Here is a 24,047-nt window from a genome sequence, read left to right on the forward strand (position 1 = left end):
CAGTATATATATAGATATATGTATGTGTATATATATATCTATATATATGTATATATATATGTATATTATTTTTTTATTTTTTTTACTTATTCATATTTAATTACTTACCGTAATTCTGTCAGTGCATTAACCAGCTAATCGATTTATTCAGGACTAGTGCTGGCGTATAGTCCTACATGTGCTGAAACGCTGCTTTGCTTTATTATATATGGTAATAAAAAGAAGACAATTTCCATGTATGTTTTTAACCATTCAGTCTCTATATACTGTATGTTCCCTGTGCAGTTTTAGACCTAGCGCCATGGAACTGTTTTTCTATTAGTGGGTCCCTGTTTTGTTTATCTTGTGCATGCGAATATGTGAGGATGCACATGGTATTGTCAGATATTTTAATTCTCCTGTCAGCTTAAAAAGCACAAAATGTGGAAATAATTGGGAAACACTGATTCTGATGGCGCTCTGGTCGTGGAAAATTGAACATGCTCTGATTCGTTTGTTCCGCTGTCAGTCCTGCACCGAGGAGGAGGTGATATTATTGGCTCATGTAGCGGTGTGAGAATCTGGTGTGTTCATCAGGGGCCGGAGGGTGAGGGGTCAGGCTCAGAGGAGCCGTCAGCGCTGAGCGGTCAGTCGACCCTGAACGATCCTGAGATAGGATGGCCTCGCCTCCCCGAGGAGGAGCATTCCACCGCTGCTGGTGTGTGTGTGTGTGTATGTGTGTGTGTGTGTGTGTGTGTGTGTGTGTGTGTGTGTGTGTGTGTGTGAATGAGTGTGTTTCAGAGCAGGCATGTGCTTTCACAATACCACAATCGGCACATACAGTACTTTAGTACTGAGTGAGTGTCACAACACTTGATCTGTCAGTACTTCTGATTGACAATTTGGTCCATTGCCATGAAGTTTGGTATCGATGTGCATGGTCCCCAAAACATAATTCCTAATGGTGACGCCCCTGACCTTTCATCCGTCGCCATTGTCACAGGTTTAAATGTTGCTCATACACAAGATATTTGAAAATATTATGAGAAGATTGCCATAAAGTAAAACGATGTATTCCTGCTCCCCAGAGAATGAACCATTTCTCATTTTGTACACTCTATAAGCTTTCCTTTAGCAACACTAACACATTAAATATAAACTTTGTACGCAACATTTCTAATGGCCATGGTGCCATGAAAACTTGAAATATTCATGGTCCCAAGAAGATTATTATTATGATTTTCTGACCCTCCATCTGGGACCACTGTCAGATTAAATTTTCACTCTTGATCAACACCATAGTTCATGAAAAAAACAAAAAACAAAATATACTACTTTTGCAAATGAAATGTCTATATATAATGGGCAAATTGCTATGAAATCTAGTCAGCACATTCATGCTCAATCATCAAGAGGGTGTTTCCCTCATGTGCTTTTTTTTCGTGGGGTGTGATCAACATTGAAGCTAGTAGGGGCTGCTACTGGGAAGTTAGCTTTTTAGTATTTTTTTTCCGTGTGTTTCTGCAAAAGACACACCTATGAGTACTACTGCAGAGGGAACACATAATCTGCTAAATGTGCACAGGGAGACAGACAGTCTCTGCTCTGTCCAACTGTATCACATAAAACATCCTGATGTGGCTGGATAGGACACATACACACACCATTCAATACGGATCCAAGTAGAGCACATAAACAGCGCTGATGTGATCCTCTGAGAACGAGACAGGCAAAGTGTTTAAGTTCCCTCTGTAGAGACAGAGAGGAAACCAGCTCCACACCTATCCACCTCGCTGCTGTAGAGAACAGACGGCAATTTAGTGTGGCTGGACACCATTTACAATAGCCTGCACAGTGTGGCTTCAACTTCATTCAACAAGTAGTTTTCCATACAACAGAAGAGGTAAAAGGCGTCACATACGTTCATCAAGTGTTGGGGTTTTGATGTTCTCCCAAACGTCTGTAAGCACCACCTGTTGCATTAATCTCTTCATCAGATCAGCTCACTAAATCTATTTCTTCTTTTTTACCATTCCTCTTAATATTTAAAACAGAAACCTAAATTTTTATTTTTACTACTTTGTCTATTTGTGTCTGTAGATTTCTCCTAAATTGACCAAAAGTTAGCATTAGATAATGCCTCATTTACATATTTAAACAGAAAATTTCTGAAAATATGTAATACAAAAAATAATTGTGTTAAAGTAAATAATCAACTGTGTAAGTTTCATGGTAATATCTATTAGTTCATTTTTTACCCTATTCACCTAGTGTCATGCAAAATGTGTGGAATTACAATCCATATCTTTAAAGGCCGTTTTATCAAAATTAGTTTTTTCTCAGACTTTGAGGCAGAAATCTCAGGTCACTGAATATGTCAACACAAATCTACTGAAAATGAACGTAGCTTTGGTTTCAACACACTTTGGTTTCCTTTCTAGCTCAAATAGTTTACGAATAAGAATTCAAACCAGAAATACATACAGTAAGAACTGAAATCAATAATCAAATAAAGTCTAAATCATACCCAACCTTACTGTAAATAACACTTTAAACTATGCATGTGTTCTGATTTGATTTGTCAGTGCATGTGTGCAGATGGGAGCATTTGTCTGTCTGTCTGTCTGTCTGTCTGTCTTTGTGTCCCCTTCGAGTCTCTTCTAATCAGGCTAGACGTGCCAGAGGTCAGCAGCTCTGACCTGCTGGCTCTGGTTCACCATAAATATTATGGAACCACGCACAGACGCCCTCGCTGGCTGTTTTAATATAGTGCTGGGTCCATTAAGGGATACAGACTATCAGCTTTCACTGGGGTATATAGGCTAATGATAATACTGCCTGCTCCGTGTAGTCAGAACCGGATGCTGCTGTACTTTTTATTTCTGGAACTTTATCTTTGCAATATTAACTTTTTGGTGTCGTTTTAAGCGGTTGGACCGTGTCAGTTGTGTGTGCGCGCATAGGTGCATGTGCACTCACGGCCACGTGTGTGTTTCTGTGTGTGCCAGCGGCACAGCGGGCCTGCGGGAGCGCTCCGTCCTCCTTTCCCACGGTATTTGTCCCATGAGCCCCTGCGGTGACGTCAGGACAGAGGTACAAGCGAATGCCCCGCTCAGAGGTCGCAGGTTCACTTCCTGTCTGTCAGGACCGAGCTGGGCAGGCTCCAGTGTGGAGGGCTGAACTGTCTTTATGATCTCTCAGTGGTTTAACCTCTCTGTCCTCTGTCTCTCTCTCCGTCTGTCTCTTTCAGGCTATGTGGCTGATGCTGCAACAGGAGGAGCCGGAGGATTTCGTCATAGCGACGGGGGAGGTGCACAGCGTGAGGGAGTTTGTGGAGAAGGCCTTCACGCGTGTGGGGAAGACTATTGTGTGAGTGCACACAGATACACAATACTTTTTCAGACATTTCAGACAATTTTACATGTCTGTATCATGTAGGGCTGTCTTCGACTAAAGAAATTCTTAGTTGACTAACAATCGACAGATCTGTGAAGCCGAGTTTCTCCACAAAGAATCATGCAAAAGCACCACTTTAAATCTTGTGTTTATCAGAGATGTGCTCCTAAGTTTCATAAAAAGCATAAAAAATGACTAAAGAAATCTTAGTTGACTAGGACCAAAACAACCGATTAGTCGACTAATCGACTAAGAGAGGGCAGCCCTCGTATCATGAATAAGCCCCCCATTCACTTTTCCATAAAAGCTACAACAATAACAAGACATACCTACTAACATTTTTATAACACGTCCAACACTTTTCCAGTCTGATTTAAGTGCCGTCACATTAAAGTAAAGGTCACAGCATGCACCCATAGAACGTACAGTTTGTGTCTTCTTAAGAGCACTATAATAAATGAGTGATTTAATTCTCATTTCCTACGCAAAAGTAAGTGAAATAAGACTTACAAACCACAAATGTAATGTGGATGAGCCAATTTAAATATGTAGAGACAATTACATCACATGAGACGAGGCTAGGCAGCAAAACATGTTGGATATAATACAGCAAAATGAAAGTCACGACCTAATGTCTTACTTTCTTAAATATGCTTTGGCACTGCCCGCCTGTATGAAATAGGCAGCACAGTTCATTATTCTATGTAATGAATAATGAAATTGATGAGAACATGTACTGTGGGATGCATTGATTTTCTTGGACTGAGAAGCAGCAGAATAGTCATCAATGAAACCAGCAATGTTACAGGTTCCATGTCTGAAAGAGGGGATATTTTGGAAAACTCCTGTTCAATGCCACGTCTCAGTCCCCTCCTCTGTCTCACCTCTCATTCACCTCCCTCTTGTGTCTTGGAGGACACACTGACATGTTGGTGAAGGTATGACTGCTGTGTTGATTTCAGGGGGGAAAAAAAGACAGGTGACATGTTTTGTCTGCACGAGACTTTAAAGAAACAAAACTGCACAAGAAATAATCAGGGAGGCAGACGGAGGAACGAACAGCTGGACCTTCCAGCAGCTGTATTCCTGCTAACATGTCTTTTTTTCCAGGTGGGAGGGAAAGGATGAGAAGGAGATTGGCCGTTGCCAGGAGACAGGAGTGGTACATGTGAAGGTGGACCCCAAATACTTCCGTCCTACTGAAGTGGTAAGTCAAGTTTCTCCCTGTGTCCGTGTGTGTATATGCGTTGTTTATCTTTGTTTAAATCATCTATTGGCCTGAATGTAGTTTTACTGCTTTCTGTCAATGACCATTTCAAGCATTAATATCTTCTTAATGGAGCAATATTTTTCAATGACACATATTATAAGAACCATTTTATATATTATTTACTTGATATAGTGTTAATGGCGCCAGAATTTAGCTGTCTTAATGTGTGTCCACATAAGCTGCGTTAGCTCACAGATTATCTATTCCCTATCTTTGAAAAAGCTAGTAAGTAGATCAAGCATTTAGCTATAAAATAATTGTTTGTTGTCTGTTGGGAGCCCTGCTGGTTGAGTGGTTTAAAGAGGACCTATTATGCTTTTGTGCTTTTTCCTTTTCTTTTTGTGTATTATATAGTTTTTTGTGCATGTAAAATGTCTGTTAAGTTACAAAGCCCAAGGTCGACGCCAAAGAGAGTTACTTTCCCCCACAGAAAAACTGCTCTGAACTGCCTGAAATGCTTTGATTGAAGTCCCACATTTTCTTCCGTAAAGTGGTGATGTCACCAAGTAACATATTTGCATAATATCTGCCTAGCAGCTAGTTTGGCACACCCTCATATAAAGCTAGTTAGAGCGGAGCTGGAGCAGGGTCCGAAGAGTTTTGTTTGATTGACCAATCACAACAGAGTGGGCCAGCTGACCAGTCAGAGCAGAAATAAAATGAGGTCCTCTTTAAGATGCATGCTATATAACCACTCTCTCTCTCTCCCTCTTTTTCCTATTTCACTATACTGTCGTACTATCAAATAATGGCAAAAATGCCATAAAAGGTGTTTATTTCAACATTTTTTTCATGGGTGATGATGAGGAGTAACAAATATGACTCCCTCTCACTTGGAGCTCTTTCTTTTAAAGCTAGCAAATGGCCTGAACACCTACAGTCTCTGGTCACAGCTACAGCCCGGTAGACAGCAGTTGTCCTAGTCATGTGTGTGTTTGTTGTTGTTAATGATAATGATAATGCCTTGAGTGAGCCCACTCACGGACAGACCACCACAATCTTCACACTTTCATTTGCACATTTGACTTTAGAGATTTGTAGGAAACAAACGGGTTTTTCCTCAAGACTTCAAACTAAGCTAACTTGTCACTTAATTAATGAGGACCATGCTGGTGGACCATATCAACAAACTACACTCGCTGCTGCAGAATGAAGTCGGTCCACTATAATAGTAAATAATTCATATAGTTCTATATAATTCTTGAAACATTTTTCCTGTTCCATATACCTGACCTTAACATGAATGTAACGTGTTTTCTCTGCATGTATCTGATCGCCGGTCATTGTGTCTGGGACCTTACACTTATCAGCTGTAACGGGTCCAGTTGACAGCCTCGGGCTGCTTATTGTATGCTTTTAAACGGCTGGAAACAAGCCAGTCCGCCTCTTTAAGACTAATGTAGGCTGCATCCTGCCAGTTGGTGCTGAATGGGTGCTCGTATTATTCGGGCAAGCAACCTTGAAGAATGTGGTTTAATAGCGAGGGCGTGTGTTGGATTGACTCACTCAACTGGTGAGGCAATTCTGCTGAATGAGGCTTTGAAAGATCAGGAGAAAAGTATGTGTGTCTTTTTCATCAGCTTGTGTCTGAACCCGTGTCTATAACAGCATTCAAGCCAAAAAATGAGCCGTCATTTTATCCCTCCATCTCTGCCTAGGCGTGAAGTGTCTCTGATATTTGGGAGGTCTTTCTCTCATCGCCGCGGCCCATGGGTATTGTGGCTGCTCCCCTGGGGAGGGTGTAGGGTTACCCCGGGGTGTCGGGGCCGAGATTAGCTGTCAGGTTCTCAGTTTAAAGGCAGGAGCGCCCCTCTGCTGTGCTTTGGCCTGGCGAGATTAGAGCTGAGATCCAGTTGAGTGATGGCGGAGGATTAGCAAGGAGGCCCCGCTGACTGACTGCTGAGGCGATGGAAGCGCCGGTCACACACCTGGGCCTGTGTCCTTTGTGCATGTCGGCTCATTCATTCAAGGTCTTAACCCTGAATCCGCACTGAAAACCACTCCAAACACTGGTCAAATCAGCCAACGGTGACCTCTCAGCAGAGGAACGGCTCTGTGTCATTCACAAGAGCTTTTGTGATACAGGACCCTGTAGCATTGATGCCTGCCTACCTGTGAAGATTTATTGGTGAATTTGAGAGATGCTGAATGAATTTGAAACATTTAAATGTTATAGATTAAAAGAACGGAAACCCCTGTATATTGTCACACAATCCAATAGTCCTGCTGCTGTCTTTTGTGCTGTTGTTTTATTGGTAAATGGTAAATGGACTTGGACTTATATAGCGCTTTTCTAGTCTTCCGACCACTCAAAGCGCTTTACACTACATGTCAGTATTCACCCATTCACACACACATTCATACACTGATGGCAGAGGCTACTAAGGTGCCAACTTTGCCCATCAGGATTTAATCTAAATACTCATTCACACACCGATGGCTATGCCTCCGGGAGCAATTTGGGGTTAAGTGTCTTGCTCAAGGACACATCGACATGTGACCCGGAGCAGCCGGGGATCGAACCACCGACCTTCCGATTGGTGGACAACCTGCTCTACCCTCTGAGCCACAGCCGCCCCGTTATTGGATTGCATCATATTGTAAGGTGTTTCTAAGGGCGCTTTCACAAACCAACATTTAGTCCGTTTTAATCAAACTTTGGTGCGGTTCATTTGGGCGGTTGTGAATGCAGTAATCGTACTCTGGTGCTGAAAACAACCGGTCCGAGACCGCTTGCGAGAGGTGGTCTCGGACCGTTTCCAAGAGAACCAAAACACAGGCTGTCTGTGCGGGTATTTGTTGAGATGGACACAGGGAAACGACATGATGATGACTGACCTGAACTTCTGCAGAAGTCCGATGTTTGCTTGACATCTGAGGGGAAGAACTAAATAAAGTCCACAAAAATAGTGACGTTTATGAAGTCATTCCAGATAAACTGGAGGAGAAGGGATTCTTGCGCACAGTAGATCAGTGCTGAATCAAAGAGAAAAAACTGACAGCAATATTTCAAAGTCTGCGATTCCCTGCATAGAAGTTTCAGCTAAAGCTAAATTCGTTCCTTCATACACGTTTTTATTTGCTCCGCTTTAATTTGTGCACTGTGAAACCGAACCAGACTAAATAGAAAACGAACGAAAAGTATCACTTATACTCTGATTCGGACTAGCCGAACGGACTATGTCTGGTGAAAGTGCCCTAAGATTTTGCTCCTCCATATGGTCAAACAAAGCATTGTCTACTGCTCACCTGGTAGACAGGTGCATAGGAAAATGAAATCATTGAAAAGAAAAGAAATAATTCACTGCTGCACATAGTTTATTAGAGATACTATATTGCTGTCATGGACCTTCATCAGGCATCACAAGTCCAAACTGATCACTTAGAACACGTGTATCTCAGAGGGAACAGATTGCAGCGATAACGAGAGGGAGACGGTTCAGCTACAGCGGGCGATTTCTCTGCTCTGTCTCACTGTCTCTTTATTTCTGTGGTAGGGGTTAAAGAGACTGAAGAGTGTTTAACCTCTTACCCCTTCAGACAGGAAGTGACTGACACCGGGCAATCAGCATTGTGGCTCTCCTGAAGTGGAAATACCTGTCATCAAGTGTGTGTGTGTGTACGTGTGCATTAAGAATCCAGCTGACTCAGACTCTTTCAGAGTTTAGGTGCAAGAACATTTGGATCTGTGTGAGGCCTGTGTGCAGATGTGGGTGTGGCTGTACGTAAGAAGAGCGAGTCCTCGGGCTGTGTGCTAATATATATGTAATTCATCATTATCTCTGTCAGCGTGTGTGTCTGACATGAGCTCATTTATCACTCCAGCCCCTTGGGACAGCGGCGAGCAACCGGGGCAGGGCGGGAGGGGGTTTAATACGCAGGTGTGCTTCACATGTGCTGCAAGTGTGTGTGTTTCTTTGTGCATAACCGTGCACTTGCCTGTGCGCCCTGAGGCTGCAGGGAAGACGGGGAATTTGTCTCTGTGGTCATGGAAGTTGTTTACTTGATGTGACACATGCTGGTTAAAAAGAAAAAAAGTAAAGCAAGCACCATTTTCCACAGATAGTCACATGTGAGAGCAAAAGACGTGCGGTTTGAAGCTGTCAGGGTTGTTTTGAATAATGCTACAGGTAAGTTACAAACCACTCCAACTGTCATGGCTCCTGTTTGTTTCCATTGTATTGGTTTTTGCCGAGCTGTCAGTCACACTTGTCAGCCTGTGGGTTTCTGCCAACAGTGAGGTTTGGCTCAGGTGAGCGGCCTCTGCCTGAGCCTTTTGCAAAGGTGTGTCACGATGTATTGTGCTCTAATAGTTCCGATTAGTTTTGGTTGCCAGGTGATGTGCAGCGCCGTGGTAGTGGATATTTGCGAGATTTTGTGGGATTTACAGGGCTGTGTGTGAACATGGTTCATGACGGAAACAACAGCGAGGCTAAAATTGACAATAGGTGTGTGAATTAGTACAGTATGATGGATGAATTAGGTGGAGTAATCTTGTGCTTGACGGTGTGTACGTGTCAAGAACAAAATATGCCAGAACAACGTATTCCCGTACAACGATTTGTTTGGTATCTTACGAAAAGTTGTTCCTCATTCTTTATGAGTATGCCTATGAATGTCCAGCGTCAATTTTCCGCTCCAGCCTTTTCAAAATAAACTTTCAACTTCACACGAAACTTAACTTTGTCACACACTGAGGCCATGGAGAATCACTTGAGACAGTCCACGTAAACACAGCTCAACATTGTTCATCATATTTCTTTTTGGTTTAGGTCCTGTAGTTTCAAGCTTCAATCAAACATCGTTTGGTTTTGCTACTTCAAGTACCTTAATTGTTAATTTAACTGTTAATAATTAATTGTTTTACACCCACTGCTACTGTTGACGTGTTGGTTTTACACTTTACAATCTTCTGCTATAATGCAGCTTGTAGCATCTTTAGTTGGAACGTCTATACGTGGTAAACATCCACGCCTGTCATACTCCATATCCCCAGTTTGTAATGCCAGCTTTGCATTAAAAAATGTAAGTCTCCCACAGAAAACGCCGTGATAACTCTGGTGACATCATCATGACATCATCAGGTCTATTTTCTGGACTTGTCGAAGCTCCACCAGAACCACAGCAGATATTCACCATGACCTGGAAACTGATCTTATGTAATGTGTGAAATCATTTGAAAGCCCCTTCAATTAAAGTAAGCAAAGGCAAATTCCAAAATTATCCAAAAATATCTCTGTAGTGTTTACTACTTATGAACATATGAGATTTCAAATAATTTCCACTAAGTAGTCATAAATACTCATAAATCTCAACTGGACTCTTCGCGTAACCACAGTAAACATGACCCCATGACCCCATGACAAGGCATTTGACAGATATTCTAATACAAAATCGACTTAAATTGATGTTAATACTCAGATTTTCATTACAGAAATGTTTTTGAATGTCAGTCCAGTTTCCCTTCAATACTCCAAATAACATAATGTATCCAATACAGTAGTTTGATTTGGCCCAGGATTTATAAAAATAATTGTAAAAGGCAAGTTTCGTTCATTGGAGAGTTACAACTTGTGACCTATGATTGATAATAGAATTTTCTCTTTTCCTTTGTTGAAACCTCAACCTGAAATATTTATGGCAGATCCCAATTTGTCTCAGTTAGCATTGGAAGCGCTTATTGTTCTGGTAGACCTAGTTTTGGACTGTTTGTGCACATATTTGCCTTGGTGTGTGTCTATGTGCACGTACACACCACTTGTGCGTACGTGTCATACTTCCAAGTTCATGTGTCGCTGCAGGGGATAAACTGCTGCGAGTTGAGTGACAGCGCTGCGGTTTTTGTCCAACCTCATGCAGAGGAGCAAGAGAAGTGGTGATGAATGGGATGTTGTCTTTCAATCTTGATCTTTATCTCTCTCTCTCTCTCTCTCTATCCCATCAGTGTTTCGCAGAACTCCTCCACTGTCATTTTCTCAGCACACTTGCACTTACGTCTATGTCTCAGTCACAGTGATGTAACGAGCATCGGTCAGCAGCACAGGAATGCCCCTCCAGGCGAGATTATCCTCATGTAAGAAAAAGCTGACAGACAGTTGCCCCCATTATCACCTACCACCCTCTCACTCTGCTGTAGAGACCAGAAGCGAAGACATCATCTAAACATCAGCAGCCTCGTCCCCTAATAATTCCGTTCCCATAAAACTAAACTGGATTGTGAGACGTATTTTGTCGCTGATTACATTTGATTTTGACGTATCACAAATATGTTTGTATTGATAGTCTGCGTAGGGTGCAGGTCGAGGTGATGGATGGGTCAACAAACCCCGGACTTTCGCCCAGGAGGCCGCTGTTGTGTCCCGTGTGAAACTAAAAGTCAATGTTCATATAGTTTTGTTGTGTTTTGTTTCAATTTCATCATTTTAAGCCCATTCACAATGTTTTTTACTAAACCTAACCAAGTAGTTTTGTTGCTTTTTTTGTTTTGTTTCAATTTACAACTTTTATTTAAAACTGTTTTAAAGTGCGACTGTAATTTGGGAGAAAATACTTTCCCTTGAAACGTAATTGAGAATGCAGTTTATTTGTATGGGAATATAATTTTTAGGGGTGTACATCACAAGTTTCATCACAATACAAAATTATATTGATTCTTTGGACAACGATACAATATTTGCTCATATCATAAAATCTGTCACGATACGATTTTGATTCAATTCAGGGGCCCGCGATCAATGAGACAATATCAAATGCCCATTTAAAAAAATCAGTTACATTTAAATCTAAAATGTGATTTGACAATGTTTTTATTGGGCTCTTCCAGACATTTAAATGAAAAACAATCCATTCTTTTTGATAAAAAGAATAAAAATAGACCTCCTGTTGTTCACTGTAAAGTGCCACAATTCTCATTTTATAAGTAAAGAATTTCAAAATAAGGGCGTATCTTAAAGATCGATGGATTCTTACACCCCTAGTAGTTTGTAGGAGACAGGGTTTCCATCAGACAGCCACGACTGATGATTGAAATCAACTTTTGTTATTGTAGGACTGCAATTAATAATATTCATCTTGTTTTGATAATTTTTTTATTGAAGTTTTATCAAAACAGTATAGGAATGGGGTTACAAGTTTGTTAGAAGTGAGGCGATATGAGTGAGCTCTCGAATATCCCAAGTAAAACTTGATCTCACAGATTTCCAGATTCTCTAAACAAAGGATTTTCTTGTGATGATAGCATGCTCCCAGCATGAAATGTCTTCAGTTTTATTATGGTGCTTGCCCCCCAGTATTCCACTCTATCAGTATCAATAAAATCTAGAAGTCATCTTCGTATATTGACAGAATTCCAACTACGAGCTATCAGTCTCTTTTCAGCTGTAAGGCGGGTTCCATGGTGGAGCAGTTTACTTTGATCTAATCTTTTTTTCCATCAATAATATTTTTTTAATTAATCAGGTAATTTTAGAATTTAAAAAAATTATGGAAATACTAGGAAGTTCACATCATAAGTTCCCAGGGTGCAAATTGACATCTTAAACGAGAAGCTTGATAAATCGCTCCAGAGATTAATTGATTGTCAAAATTGTTGTTGTTTAATTTTCCGCCTGTCAATTAATCAACTAACTCAGGACGACAAGATCGCTGCGCGATCATCCCGCTGACATCACTGCGGTTCACAATGGCATGAGTTGAATGCTATTCATTGCTGTGGCTTGTTTTGATTGACAGGGGGGAATCACCGTCAGAAGTTCCCATGTATCGAAAACGACAAATGTAAATTAGGCTTTGTTAGAGTCGCATACCAGCATTCCCCATGATGCAGTCATGTAGAGTCAGTACGTGAATGATCGTCCTTTTGTTTAGACATTGCAAATTTATTCTTGTGCGGCACAAATAAGTGTGAAGAGCGGGAGTGCTGTGCTGCATACCACCACCGCCGCTGCTGCTGCGCCTGCACCTGTGTGACTCAATTGTGTGCTGCATAATACACTGTTTGTGGAAGATGCTGATCAAATAAATCCTGCTCTTATCTTTGCTGTCACCCTGTGCAACATCCTGATACTGCATCAGACCATGTTGCCGCTATTTAGTGGTGCCATTGTTTATGTATTGGCAGTAAGAGTTCCCTGAATGCTAAATTTCACATTTCTTCACTCTGGCTAAAAGCAATAACTCCAACCTAGACCAAATGCAAAAATTTAAGAGTTGTTGCAGCATGGCAGAAACAAGTATGAAATGATACGTATAGCAAAATGCGGGTCACGTTCACACTTGTGAGATTTTTACAGAGAAGTTGCCAGGCCTGTTTTTGTTTTTTATTCAGACTGCAGAATAAAAAGCTCCTAACAATAACCCTGTTGACATGCCACACCTCCTAATCTGTCAACCGTCTGTGTGTATGTGCATCAATTCTAAACTTCCTTCTTCCTTCACATGGCTGTCATTCCAGCGGTAAGATGTGCGTAACGAATTCACCAGAAATAAACTCCGCTGCATATTCTTCATACGTCATCATATCTGTCGTCATTGGACGAGGAGTTCAAACAATAGTTCCAGTGATCCGGGAGAATAAAGACGGTGTGTGTTGTGTTAACCTTTTATTACCGTTGGCAAGCAACGTCTACCCATCTGTTGAGGTCATCAATGTGACAAAGACATACCTGACTGAACTGGTTACTTAATAATGTTTTGCAATGTCAAGCGTTATTGAGCTTAAAGGACGATTCCACCCTTGGATACTCCGTCACGGAGTATCGTCGGTGTGAGGTGTTGAATGCATTCCTCGTGGCTTTGTGATGAAGTGTTGTGACCTGCCTCCACTGCTTCAGTTAGTGATCTCATGAGTCTCACAGAGCGCCCTTTGATTGCTCCCACAGACGGGGCCTGAACTGAGCAAAGGGGGACATAAGAACCAAAAACTAGTTAGCAAGCAGTGGGTTGTTGAAAACTCCCAATTAGAGCCATCACAGATCGGGTACAAGGCTCTGATATGCATGTGCACAAACCACATTGCTATGCAGCTCAACGTATACTCATGCAACAGTTCGTATGATATCTTCCGAAAAAGTTATTGCATCCTTTTTCGTTCTTTTTCCTACAAATGTCTAGCAACACGTGTCAATTTGCACTCGTTCCTTGCATACAGTCTTTTCCAAATAAACTTCCGTCTTCACAAGAAACAACTTCCTTTAGGTTTAGGCAACAAAACTATTAATTAGGTTTAGGAAAAGATCGTGGTTTGGCTTAAAAAAACTACGGAAGTGGCGTAACTTAAGTACGTAACTTATGTAACAAATAAATCAACGTTGACTTCTGGTTTTACAAGAGACACTAACGCCGGTATCCTGGGTGAAAGTCTTGTGTTTTTTGACCCATCCATCCACCTCGACCTCCTCCCTAGGTGGCTTTTGCAGCTCTTTATATTTCCTGGTTTCCGATTATGTTAATTACCGCAAATTGATTTCGTCGGATGTACACAAATTACAGTGCATTACTTTTTCGTAGGTAGAGCTACGAACAGTGTTTGAGACCAGCATGATTGGTGAACTGAACTAGCTAGTGTAGTTTACATTGAAGTTGCATTGTACAATGTCATACAAGTCAGGCTGTTCTCATACACCATTCGTAGCTATACCTACGAAAAAGTAATGCACTATAATTTGTATACATCTCACAAAGTCAATTCGTATGTAATACATGTAATTGCAAACCGGAAGTATAAAGAGCGGCGAACGCCGCGCAGGCAGGAGGTTGGGTGGGTCAAAAACCACCAGATTTTTGCCCAAGAGACCGGTGTTCCCTGTGAGAAACCAGAAGTCAAGGCTGACTTATTTGTCATGTAACCTCCGTACGTACTTAAGTTCTGTAGTTATTTTAACCCAAACCATGATCTTTTCCTAAATTTAACAAGTTACTTTTATTGTCTAAACCTAATTAAATTGATCTTTTCCTAAACCTAAACCTCAAAGTAGTTTTAAAAGACCGGAGCGGAAATTGAAACGTGCGTCACGTGTGTCATTCACAGGAAAACGCACGAAAAATTAGGAATAACTTTTCGTAAAAAATCATACGAACTGTTGTATGAGGATACGTTGTACAAGCACAGTCAAAATTATATGCATTGTGATAGAATATTAAAACAAAAAGAACAAACAAACATGAACAAAACATGTTTTTTTCCAGGTCTCGAATACGTACTGTGTGTACAGAACAGCCCATATAACTGTATCACACACACACCCAAAACAGAAATGTGCACCCTTTAAATAGCATTATGAATACCATAAGCAGCATCACAATACGCTCATTGTCTCAGTTCATCACTTGCTGCTATTAATACCAAAGCAATCAGAGTTCTTTATTTTTTTATATTGATTATATAAGACCTGCCTCAAAGATGACAAATGATAACCTGTGACTATGACAACATCCCTCTGTTTTACAGTGGATTTCTCCCTGCGCGGTTGTTGAATATTTGTTTTAAATGATGAAAAGATACAGGTAAATAAAAAGCTCTTCCTATCTGATTCTTAGGGACAGACACCAAACCTGCTATGCAGCACTTGTATTTTTGGATCTCTGCAAGGCTGAATTGTAACTCCCTGTATGTTGCTTTGCAAGTGTGTCTGAACAAGTGTGTTTGAACTCTCTTCAACCTGAACCATTGTTACCAACCCAATAAATGTTGTACAGCCAGGGATCGTTCAAACCCATAAAACTTTGTTTTAACTTTTAGTCAGGGTTTCGAAGGACTCGAGAGATATAAAATGTGTCACACAAAACTGTGGGAAAATGTGTATAAAATGACAAGTGTGTACAAAATCACATGACAGCTTGAACGTTTCCAAATGATGTTATGGTGCAGCCATGAAAACATGGTGGTTCAAATAATTCATTCAGTGTAAGCATCATATAGTTTCAATGAAGTGTTACAACACGAAGAGACATAATATATTATATATGTGATGTTTTCATACAATGCGGAAAAGAGCTGTGTTTTCTAATGTCAAGGCTGCTTAAGAAAGAAATTTAAGGGGAAAAATTGGAGTTCAAGAGTTTAAAGCTACATGGTATATTTAGCAGGTCTGCTAGGTGGTATCAGGCTGAACAAATGGCGAGTACTATCTCATCCCCCCATTATCTCTGAATGTACACTATAGATGGAATTTAATTCCAGAAAAACAAACCTTAGTTTCATTACTCAGTTTTTAAAAAATAAGATACCACCCTAGGATTATGCAATCCATTGCTCAATAGAGCTGGAACAACGAAGCAGCAGAGGAACAGCATGCATCCAAAACACATGATTGGTTTTATTACTACATCTCTAGCTTACTACAAGTAAAGGTGGAGCAGTTACAGGTTGACACAGTAATGATGGGATGTAGAGAAAAATAATTACATAGTAATATTTATCTTAATTTGTATAGCACTATTCAAAAACAACATTAAAAACCAACAGTACAAGCTAATAGAAAAACTGATGGTTAAATAAAATACCTCAAGAAACTAGTCCGAATGAAAGATAAAGTAAGGTAGACCAAATATTTAACCAAACGTAAAAGAAAAGAAAAAAAATATTATCACTGTGAGTAAAATCAAGTTAGTAGTTATAGTAGGAAAACATACAATCCTTTGAAGTTCTCAGGTTCAATCCGATCCAGAGCCATACTTCCTTGATTCAAGACACTGCATCCATACATGAGTACTTTAGATGAGAGTCTCACCAGTATGACCATAGGATAATCAACAATGGACAACCATGCAGTGACCTAAAGGTGAGGGTATGCTCAAGATGAACTAGCTAGTCTCATATACTGTTCGTAGCTACAGCATATCTACAAAAGGTAATGCTCTGTAATTCGTATACTGTATATCCCATGAAATCAATTCATATCTAGTCCACATCATTGTCAACCAGGAATATAAAGAGCGACGAACGCTGTGTAGGGAGAAAGTTGGGGTGGGTCTAAAAATACCAGACTTTTGCCCAGGAGACCGACGTTCGTGTCTTATGTGAAACCAGAAGTCAATGTTGATTTATTTGTTACGTAACTTACATACTTATGTAACGCCACTTCTGATGTTATTTTTTGCTAAACCACGATCTTTTCCTAAACCTAAATAAGTAGTTTTTTTTGCCTAATCCTCACCAAATCAATCTTTTCCTATAGCTTAACTAAGTAGGTTTATTACCTAAACCTAAGGAAGTTGTTTCCTGTGAAGACGAAAGTTTATTTTGAAAAGACTGTATGCATGGAACAAGATAGATATCACACAAATCAATGTATGAGAATACATTGACCTTCTCACCATTCTCTGTGTGAAGTGGTCATGCTTGGTAAAATTGAGTCAGACACAGCCCCCCCCCAATTCCGATGCCTAAATGGGGTTGGAGGAAGGGGTTGCAGACGATGTTTGAGCATGCAACAAGCACTTTCGTTGAAGCATCGTGACGCCTTTTAGAGTCAGTACAGTGACTTTTGTAGCAGCAGACATGAGGTGCTAGGTTCTTAGGCCTCGTTGAAGAAACAGAGCCGGTGTTGGGTTTCATTTGACTCCATGCAGGCGGTCCAGACCTCATAAATCCGCTCCCAGGATCCTTGTAGTGCTGTCTCCACACACACAATGAGTATTACAGTTCCTTTGATTGAAAGAAAACCGGTGTCTTATTAATTTTTCAGCAGATATCGTATAACCCCTTCTTATATCCACACCAATTCCTGCTTTTACTTTATAGTACATAATAACACTACTGGTAGACAACTCATGCAGACACAGTATGATTGCAGCAACCACAGTGTCAGATCCCACTGTGGAGCCAATTCTTTATTCTAACAATGAGAAAAACAGGTATGGCCCCACACACATGTGCTGCTGCTGACATAATGGCTCCTGGCAGGCAGTAACTCATACACTTCTGTCCCTGTGCCCCAGAGAAGATTTTAGCAGTTGGCCAGTTTGGTTGCGTAATATCTGCTATTTAACGAAGCCTGAAATATGGTGGCTATTTCAGAGTTTCCCACTGTTAGGTTGGAATTCTCTTCAGGCATCCAGTTGAAAGAAAAAGCTGCTCTTGAGGCCATCAGCTGTTTCATATTCTACTTCTTCAAGGAACATTTTACAATGTGGGTCTTATTTTCATCCTTGTGGCCATTATGCCTTTGAGTTATTATAGCATTTTAATCACCAGGTTGATTGTAGAGATACAACACCATGGCGACACTGCAAGACAAAGCTCTACAATGAAGACCACTCAGACTTCCCCCTAAAAGTTGATGTACACTGAACAATGCAGGCAATAAAGTTTGACAGATCTATCTTTTCACAAAATTACATACAGTACCTGTCAACCTCACTGCAATAAAAACGGGGAGAGGAGTGATGGAAAATGTGTTTTCACCCTTGTTTCTGCTCACTCTTCTGCTCTCAGTAGGTCAGTTTTATAAGTAACTCCCAACCCATGCCACCACTGGTGCTGCTTCCTGTTGTGTCGTCTAGTGTGATTGCCACTTTGGCTGACAAAGTTGTCAAGAGCCATGAAGAAGAGGAGATATGTTTGAGACCGAAACTTTTTACCCCGACGGATCAGACTCCAGTTAAACCTAAATATCTTAACCAGGTTTTAGCTGATGTATAAGTAGGAATAAGTGTTAAAGTTATCCGGCCCAGTCACCAGGAAAGAAAAAATGTTGGCATTGGACGTTTCTGCAAACCAGGGATACGTTGAATGGCGATGTTTTTGCATTCAGTCAGAGCAAGTGACGTAGTTTCAAGACACACACCAGGCGAACACAAACGTGATACTTTTTCGGACCATAACCAAATAGTTTTGTTGCCTAAACCTAACCAATCGTTTCACAACATTAACCACGAGGCATTGTGTTACTGCATGAGTGATTTGAGGCTGATATGAGATGTATCTATGAAACTTATTTTTGGTTCAGAAACGTCGCCATTCAACGAATCCGTGGTTTGCAGACACGTCCAATGCCAAAAATGTTTCTGCCGACTGGGATGAGTTATCCAAATATATCCCTCAATCCATCCATTGCATTTGTGTTGCAAAACTCTCGCAAGATGGTTAAAGTTAGGCATTGACCTTGAATGGTTAGGGTTAAGATAGGTCATCGGGCAGCGAGTCTCGCGAGAGTTTGGGCACGTTTTCACATTGTGGCGTCTTTAAAACTTGCATGAAAGCTCATGTGGTGATGCTACTTGTACCCCTTCCATTGTAGATCACAGTTATTGTAGAATGGATGTTTTGGGAATTCATTTTTTACTTCCAAACAAGAAGTTTAATGATGCCCTAAATGCCTTTGCTCCTAAAGCAGTTTCTGACAATCAAAATTAGTAACTACAGTATCATCATAACCAAAAGGAAAGATGGACAAAATCAACACCATGGTCATGAATAAAATGGCGTTTTCCTTTTAAGGGACTACTTTGCTTTTATTACAAAGCTGTCACAAAATTCCGTGGGAGTCAATGACCTGCCAAGATAGTGACTCACTAAATATATTGAACTGGACTCATAGATCTGATTTCAGTGAGGCTGTAGTCTGAGGTATTCACCTTTATCATGCAGTTAAATATGGATTTGGACAATGTGGGCCTGTCTGGTCGGTCGGTATGGGATAGGGAGGAATGAGCAGCTATTATTATCCTGCTTTATGTCTCTGGCAGTGTAGCGGTGTCAGTCAGAGGCCGGCGGTGGAAGCCAGGGGCCAGTTAGGACTGCTGGCTCTCTGAGGTGCTCCATCTCGGGGCCGAGGCAGCGAGACCTCGAGCTGAACCGCAGCCGTTTGGATGGAGAAGTGCTGAGGCAGCAAACTCAGCCCATTTCACTGGGTGGAGTTCCCATACTGCACTATAGGTCTTAAAACAAGGAGAGGTGGCAGTCGGCTGTGAGCCAGCGTACAGCTTTATTATCATGCAAAACATCGTCCCAAAGCTCAGGTTCACACATCATTGTCAATTATGTTGTTTTATTCCACACTTGTTCCTCAGCCGCAGTAGTTAGCGCCAGCATCTGTGATCAATTTGTGCGATTTATGTGTCAGAAATTAGCCTGTGTTTTAAAAGCAGCATGTGTCTGTGCATTTCACCGTGTCGTATTGGGTGTTGGCGAACACACTGAGCTCCAGGATTCCTCAGATTCCTCTCAGTAGAAGCCAGTGATAAGGGGAAATGTGAGGTAAGGAGAGGCCTTAGTGTTCTGACAGCAGTTTGCAGCGTTGATGGATTGAGGTGAATGTTTGAACACCAGACAGACATAAAGGAGCAAATGGCTTTTTATGAGCAGCAAGATTTATACGTTGAACAAGCTTTGTGGAGCTCCGCCGGCTAAATTTATGGCACTTGACACACGAAACGGGCTATCAGTGCTTGAGTTTGGATGTTTGGCAGGGGTCTGCGGTACTTTCACACAAAGGGAGCATGAAATATTAGCATTATTTTAAAAGGTTTCCGTATATTAGGGAGGAATTGGGTGTCCTTTTCCAAGATGGTTCACAGGAAAGCCATTCACTTTTCCCTCACCTGGAATTCTGCTGTCTGGAAAGATCGCTGACAGCCAGGCGCTCTGCTGCTCTGGATGGAAAATGATAGAGAACGATAAAAGACAAGGTTGCAGAAAGTGGTCGCACATTTTCCCTGGTAGTTTACATTTGTCCATTATAGCTTGTCAGCTAGTTTCCATAAATATTTGAATATGATTTTTAATGAATCAAGACCCAGAAACTTTTCAAAATGCTAAAATAAATAGTAGACTAGATCTACTTAGTCTAGATGAATAGAGTTTCTATAATGCTAGGGAATTCAATCAAGTTGTTTGCCCTTTGTCCTTTAATATTGAATATCTGTTGATACTGAGTGTCATTATGATATTCATGTTTTTCAATACAGTTATTTGTTTGACAGCTAAATTTCTCTGCATTTGGAAAATATACCCCACATCACAGTTTTCCTGTTATTTTCCGTGTAAAAGAAACATCACTGGAGACAGAGAGGAATGTTAATCTGGATCTGTTGTGACAGGAAGGTTAGACAGAATTTGGATGTCCTCTCTTCCTCGTATGAATGACGTATTCCTAGTTTCAAGTGCAGTTTTAAAACAACAGCAGTTCTTTTAGAGGTGTGATGCACCAGAAAAATGTGACTGAAATAGAACCCAAATCAGTTCCTCTCACTGTACAGATTTTGGTTATGCCATAAACATGTTAGTTTTAAATACGCGTCAGATGTGTGTGCATCAATCCGCAGGGACACTTTGACTCCCTTTACACCTGGCATTAAAATCTGTCTCGTATTCAGATTGTATCTAGATTAACCTGATTACATTTACACCTGGTATTAATGTGTGTCTCCAGTGTCCACATTGAGATCCGATCGTTCTGTCCAGCTCAAACAACCCAAAGGTCACATACTCCTCTTGTTTGCGCAGGACCACATATTTCCGCACACGTAGTTGTTGTATGTGGATTCAAAACTCAATTACATTTACACTTGTGATCGATGTGGTCACATGCATCCCCGACCACCTCTGGAGGTGGTTTGGCTGATCAGATCCCAATCCATCCTCAATGTGTTTTGTGTGCATTTACACCTGTAATTTCATGTGGTCAAGCACTAGCTTATAGCAATCCGATCGCCCAAAACACATTTTAATGCCAGGTGTGTACAATGTGTGACTCCTACTTAAGTTAAACTCCTGCAAGAAACACAGGTTGTGTTTTTAAAGAGTGCAATGGTTAACAATAAAACAAAAATGGAAATCGAATGGGCTTTATGTAGCTGATACTGATGAATAACTTTATAGGTCCTAGACATGATTTGGTGGATCAACTTAGAACACATTAACTTTCCACTGTATGATTGAGTGAATATCGTTCTCCAAATATAATCCAAATTTAAAACTCAAAAATCTTTCAACTTTCTGTTTTGAATCCATTCAGCCACTGAGCCATGAAGGTGTTTAAAGTAGTTTGGGGTTTGATGTGTCGTCATGGTAACGACCGCTTCCGTCTACTGTTTGGCAATATGTTCGTCATGTCCGTATACTCACATTTCCATAGGCCCGATTATCTGATGAGGGCCACTTCCTCTTCGATCATTTACACCAACTATCGGTATCTCCTCATAAAGCCATGCTCTCTTTCCTTCTCTCTATTCAATTCAATGATGCTTTATTAACATTTGGTTAAAAATAAAATACCTATAATCTACAATAAGTTGATTAAGAAAAAAAAACATACAGAACATTATATATATATTGAATGAAAAATAAATGAAACTCACACAGCCAAAGAAGCAAGTGCCCGGCTATAAATCTCACTACATAAGCATCTAAACATGCAGGGTTTAAATGTGTGTGTGTGTGTGTGTGTGTGTGTGTGTGTGTGTGTGTGTGTGTGTGTGTGTGTGTGTGTGTGTGTGTGTGTGTGTGTGTGTGTGTGTGTGTGTGTGTGTGTGTGTGTGTGTGTGTGTGTGTGTGTGTGTGTGTGTGTGTGTGTGTGTGTGTGTGTGTGTGTGTGTAAGTATTTGAGAAAATGATCACCTGTCAGTTTCAGCGTCATTAAGCTCTTGCTCTCTTGTTTGATTGAGAGTCAAACTATAATTAAAAGGGATTATTGTGTACTTGAGGAACCACGACATGATCAAAAGCAGACTTGTATTGAGGGAGAGCACAGTTCACCCACATGCTCATGTTGGGTCTGGGTGCGGTTTTCTTTAGTATAGAAGCTATGATTTAAAGCACTGCTCTGCTGTCAGCCATGTGTATATCACACTAAGTGGCTTGTTTCACTCGTATTCTTTTTCTCCGAATCGGCCACATGTATTGAGTTGCAAAGTGGAAGGAGCCGCTGGTGACAGAAGTATTTTTCACCGCTGTTATTTCCAATTTGAACGTTTTCTTTTTAAAAATATATCTTCAACTAAGTTAAGCTAAAGCTAAATACTAAGCTAAATATCTCAACATCCATGAGCCTCAGACGCCATTGCTACGGAGAGGAAGCCAATGAATATGTTTATTCCGTTTTTTTTCCCTTATTCCAAGACAGACAATATTCCTATTAAGCTGTTAACATGTCTGATTCAAATTAATATTCCACGTGTATCATTAACATAACCAGTGGTAGACTTGTTTGACCGTGCAAACATAGCCTCCCTCTTTCATTCCTTCTACCACCTTCTTGAAAAGGTTGCCGTTGCGGTATTTGTGCATATCCCAATAACTTTTCTTTTGGGCATGCATCGCTGCAAAATATCAGCTTGTTGGTTCGTGTACAACCACAACGCACAGAGCTGGCCGCAGACAGGCAAGAGGCCATGTGTTAAAAACTGCCGTAAAAAACTCAGTTGACTTGCATAATCCAAATGCGCTGTATACATTTCCAAAGAGTGCTCCTAAAGCCTGAATAATATCCGCATATTCCACATGTCTAAATCGGAAAATGCTCCTTTTGGAATAAGGCCTAATTCAGAATATCCAAATGGAATATGATGTTTATATATGAATCCGTATCGGTGTCGGAATATTGTCATATTTGGAATAAATAAGGAATATTAGTGTGTATGTAACATAGTCACTCAGATGCTTGAATCAGAGCCATAGCAAATTCAGAACAATTTGTCGTTGCAATTTGAAACAACACAGAGCCATAGTTGATGAATTCAGCCAAAAATGACCTAGAACCCAAAATATATCCTCCTACTTTACATTATTGTTGTAAAATGGTTGGTTTTCTATGCAGGAGGTCAGCACAGGCTCAGCATTACCTCCCAGTAACCTGATCCTCCGCAGCACTAAAACACAGACGTTAACCGGGGTGTAACAGAGACACACCAACACAATGACACAAAGAGGCCAGCAGTGTTTTAAACATGTTTCTAACCCATGTCCAGTTCTTTGTGTGAGATCAGAGAGCTGTCTGTCAAGGGGACACTAAAAGGGGTGTGTGGGTGAGGGAGGAGATGGGGTAGAGGGGGGGAGAGGAGACGGAGGGATTCCGACGGATACCACTCCCTCGCCACGCGTGAACTGATGTGAATTTAGGTGACGGGAGGTTTTAACCCCTGGGAAAGGATCTGTAAGGGGAAAAAGGGACGGAGAGGGCTGAAAAATGGGATTGACCCTTAACCCTGTGAGTTTGTAATGTGATCCTGGTATCTCTATTGTGGAGGGAGAAGGGTGGGGAGGAGGTCACCAGGGGAAAGGGAAGGTAGCAGCTACGCCGTGCTGCTGATTAGAACTTCCTGTGGTCAGCCACAGAGCTGCAGCTTGGAAACACACAAATGTGCCCACACACACACACACAGAGGTACATTTCAGACAAACAGTACATTGAACTATATGTAAAAATGCAAAAATTCGGCTTTTTTAAAAACCACTGCAGTC

The 24,047-nt window shown here is 41.0% G+C and overlaps 1 protein-coding gene across 1 annotated transcript in view; it reads left to right on the plus strand.

Moving 5' to 3' along the window:
* Positions 1-24,047, plus strand: part of gmds (GDP-mannose 4,6-dehydratase) — a 191,215-nt gene that overhangs the window by 142,771 nt on the left and 24,397 nt on the right. The window contains exons 8-9 of the mRNA XM_074636264.1: positions 3,230-3,348; positions 4,486-4,582. Coding sequence (XP_074492365.1) covers positions 3,230-3,348; positions 4,486-4,582 — 216 coding nt within the window. The remainder of the gene's footprint in view (positions 1-3,229; positions 3,349-4,485; positions 4,583-24,047) is intronic.

The sequence above is a fragment of the Sebastes fasciatus genome, chromosome 5 (genome assembly GCF_043250625.1).
Source record: "Sebastes fasciatus isolate fSebFas1 chromosome 5, fSebFas1.pri, whole genome shotgun sequence".
Taxonomy (NCBI): Eukaryota; Metazoa; Chordata; class Actinopteri; order Perciformes; family Sebastidae; genus Sebastes; species Sebastes fasciatus.